This window comes from Ichthyophthirius multifiliis (genome assembly GCF_000220395.1).
Source record: "Ichthyophthirius multifiliis unplaced genomic scaffold scaff_1120509251200, whole genome shotgun sequence".
In the NCBI taxonomy this organism is placed as follows: domain Eukaryota; phylum Ciliophora; class Oligohymenophorea; order Hymenostomatida; genus Ichthyophthirius; species Ichthyophthirius multifiliis.
In genome coordinates this window covers 12,517-16,583 of record NW_004086107.1, presented here as the reverse complement: position 1 = coordinate 16,583, position 4,067 = coordinate 12,517, and the positions used below count along the sequence as shown (strand labels likewise).

General features: G+C 17.6%; 1 protein-coding gene across 1 annotated transcript in view, besides 5 other annotated features; it reads left to right on the top strand. All coding sequences in view use genetic code 6, as the record gives it.

Annotated features, from left to right (window-relative positions):
* Window positions 1-131: 131 nt before the first annotated feature.
* Window positions 132-209: a microsatellite.
* A 3-nt stretch (window positions 210-212) lies between these two features.
* Window positions 213-285: a microsatellite.
* Window positions 224-285: a microsatellite.
* A 335-nt stretch (window positions 286-620) lies between these two features.
* Window positions 621-648: a microsatellite.
* A 1,512-nt stretch (window positions 649-2,160) lies between these two features.
* Window positions 2,161-2,222: a microsatellite.
* A 112-nt stretch (window positions 2,223-2,334) lies between these two features.
* Window positions 2,335-4,067, top strand: part of IMG5_158310 (leishmanolysin family protein, putative) — a gene marked incomplete at both ends in the record, with an annotated part of 5,412 nt that continues 3,679 nt past the window's right edge. Inside the window, 2 exons of the mRNA XM_004030518.1 lie at window positions 2,335-3,051; window positions 3,101-4,067. The exon at window positions 3,101-4,067 is cut by the window's right edge and continues 31 nt beyond it. Of these exons, the coding sequence (XP_004030566.1) occupies window positions 2,335-3,051; window positions 3,101-4,067 (1,684 nt within the window). The remainder of the gene's footprint in view (window positions 3,052-3,100) is intronic.

The following is a 4,067-nucleotide window of genomic DNA, read 5'->3' as shown; positions in this document are numbered from 1 at the left end:
TAGATATTAATATTTATTAAATAAATTTAATTTATAAAAAAATAAAAATGAATATAGTATTAAAATTAATAAAATATAAAAAAAATGGAAAATAATTATATATAGGAATAAAAAAAATTATAATATAAGTGTAAAATTAAAAAAATATTCAAAAAAAAAAAAAATTAAAGAATTAGAAATAAAAATAAAAATAAAAAAATAAAAAATAATGAAAAATTATTATTAATAATAAAATTAATAGTAATAATAATATTAATAATAATAATAATAATAATAATAATAATATCAATATATAAGCCATAATAATAAAATATTTTCTCTCATATATAAAAAAAAAAATTATAATAATTTATAAAAAATATTTTTATTTCAAAATAAATAAAAAAAAATATCTTAATATAATATCTTAATTATTAATTTTTTTTTTATAATAAAATATATATAATTTTAAAAATTATAGAAGATATATTATTTCATAAAAACTTAAATCTAAAAGATTATTTATTTATTTTAAAAATAAAATATAATAAATTAAATTAATAAATTTTTTTTACAATGATATAAACTTACTTATAATATAAATAAATTATTAAATTATTTATAATTATTTAAATATAAAGATATATATATATATATATATATATATATTTAAATTTTTATTAATATTTATAAATCGATTTTTTATTTATATATATTTTTTTATTTTACATAATAAAAATGTAATTCTTTATATTGCGAAAATCGTTTTATTCATTTATTTTATAATATTTTTAAAAAGTACTACTTTTTAAATATTAAATTAAATTTTATTTCTAATTAAATTGTTTAATTTTTTTAATTTTTGAAAATGATTTTAAAACGACTTTTTATTAAATTTTACATTACTTATTATAGATTCTAATTCCTGAAAACCTTATTAGATATCTATAAATTTAATTTTTATTTTAAAAAAACAGAGTATAATAAACTGCTTTTTTAACATCTAAAATCTTTTTATAATTTTATAAATTAATGTTTAAAAATTACTCTTATATATGAAATAATTGATTTTTTTAATAAAATATAAAAATTTATTATTTTTACAAAGAATATATATTTTTTATTAATTTTTAATATTAAATATAGATAATAAAGTGATACGCATTTTACAATAAAACTTTATTTCTTTAAGAATTTTTATTATTTTAGTTAAATTTCCTAAAATTGATATTTTTTTTTTAAATAAAAACTTTAGGTCCAAATTTTTTTAAAAAAAATTTAATTCTATTTTATTAAGTAAATAATATCTTTATATCTATTTATAAACTAATATGATTTATTTTTAGAAAAACCTTCCATATTAAAATTATAAATTTTATTTTTAATAAAACTTTAAAGTATAAGAAAAATTTGATAAATAAAATAAAATTTTAATTTATATTTATTATTATAATATTTTAATATTATTTTAAAGATAAATAAATCAATATTATCATATTTTAATAAAATAGTATATATTATATATTAATTTATTTAATTGTATAAAATTCGTAATATTTTATATAATTTTTTCTAGAAAAAAGTTTAAAATAAACAATCATTTCAATATTTTATGAGAATCCCTTATTTAATATACTTATCGCAATCAGAATATTACCCATAAAATATACTGAAAATTCATATTTAATATAATCTTTAAATAAATTTATTTTATTTATAATAAAATTTCCTTTATATATTATTTTGAAACAATATGAAAGATTGCTTTAAAAACTTTTTATTAAGAAAATAAGAAACTTATAATTGATTTTTTTAATAAATTACAAAATTATTAAACATAAATTCTTTATTTTTTTTAGTTTTTAGATAGTTCTTTTTAAAATTATATGATTGTACCGCTAAATAATATTTTTTTTTATAAATTATTATTTAAATTATATATATGGTTCATATCCGAATACATATATAATCATAAAATAATTATATATTAGAAATTAAATATTTTTATAATAAATTTATAATTTATTTATTTAAAATACATTTTTTATAAAATTATATTTTAATATATTATAATGAAATAAAAATCTTTTTATCCAAATCAAAAATATTAATTTAATTACAAAATATATATGTTAAGCAAAACCCAATTAAAGTATAAAAATAATAAAAATAGATTAAAATATAATTTACCATTAAAAAAAAATATAAAAATAAATAATTTATATTTAAAAATAATAAAAAAAAAAAATGTTTAAAAAACAAATTTTAATGATTATCCTGATATTATGTATACTATCCCATACTTACCGTTAATACGGTCATGACAGTAAAGAAATGCAAAATCACTATTAGAAAATGTACGAAGCTTACGAAAAAATGAAAAATTTAGACCCTTTCTAACGTATCCTTTAAACAGGTTCCGAGCCTAAAACTATGCCTAAGCCTATAAGGATAACTACAAATTATTCCTTTTTTGATTAAGGAGATGTAACTTAATAATAAAAAAGCTACATATAAAATCTTATGGAAACATCCAAGGTTTATTTCTAAAAACTTTTGAAAGTATATCAATTAAAAGGAAATAACATTTTCCCTTAAAGTTATAGTAAATGTATTGATATATAAATTCCTAATAATGATTAAATTAATGGAGTTCCTGATTCAGACTTACATTTATATATTATTTATAGTAAATAAGATAGTTTAACAATTGCAAATGCTGGTCCTTGTGCTGTTGCTTAAGTAGGATACACTAGGCCTACTTTTGGAAGAATTAATTTTAACTTAACAAATATGAATAAATCTGTTGGTAATCAAGAAAATTTTTAGGATAATCTAAAAACTACTCTTCATGAAATGTTACATGTATTGGGTTTTTAAGGAGGAGCTATGTACTTTTGGATAGATCCTGATACTGGAAAAAATTATGGAAGTGACTTTAAAATTAAATTGTAAATAACAAAAACTTATAGAGGAAAAAAAACAACTCTTTTAACTTCCAAAAACGTAGTAGAAGTTACTAGAAAATATTATAGTTGTCTTTCAGCTGAAGGAATGTAACTTGAAAATAATGTAAAATATATATATATTTAAATATTAAAAAAATTAATTTATAAATTAGGAAAAAGATATTTCGATTAGTTCCCATTGGGAAAGAACTGTTATTTATAATGAAATTATGACTGGAAATTAATTAAAAACCATAAGTGTTTTATCGATGTTTACAATTGCTGCTTTGAAAGACACAGGTTTTTACCCTGAAGTAAATGAGAATATGGCCGATAATATATTATGGGGAAAAGGAAAAGGCTGTGATTTCTTAGAAAACGCTTGCTAAAGTGCAATCGAATATCCTGAATATCCTAAAAAATATGAAGAAGATTAATGTACATTTGAATATGAAGGATTCGGCGTTGGCAGATCTGAATTATTCGCAGACAAATGTATTTTAATATTGTTTTATCTAAATAGATTATGCATAAACCCTAATAGTGTAAGTAGTGAAGATGATAAAAAATATGAAGAGGAAAAATTATCTAATTATTCAACTCAAAGTAAATGTTTCTAATCTACAGCTATAAAGTCCTCATCTACAAGGTAGTATAAAGATGTATTCAGATGTCATTAATTCAAATGTTCCTCCGATGCTTCGGAAATAACTGTTATTTTCTCAGAGATCAATTTATAAGTTATATGTCGAAAAGGAGAATAAAATATAAAAAAGGATATTGATTCAAGTGGCTAAAAAGCTAAAGGTTAAATCACATGCCCTTAAGATTATGAAAGATTATGTAATTATACCCCTATATGTCTAAATTTCTGTTCTGAAAAAGGAATTTGTTTAAAAGGTCAATGCATCTGCTAAGAAGGGTTTGGAGGAGTTGATTGTTCTATAAAATGCTCCGGAGTAGTCGATAATAATACTTGTTTATAAGACTAATGTCCTTAAGGCAAATTCTTGAACCTAGATAATACTTGCAAATTAGATTGTCATTTTGGTACATTCGGAAAGGATGGAATATGTGAACCATGTGATATCAATTGTTCTAGATGTACAGGACCATCAGCTAATGAGTGTACTAGATGTT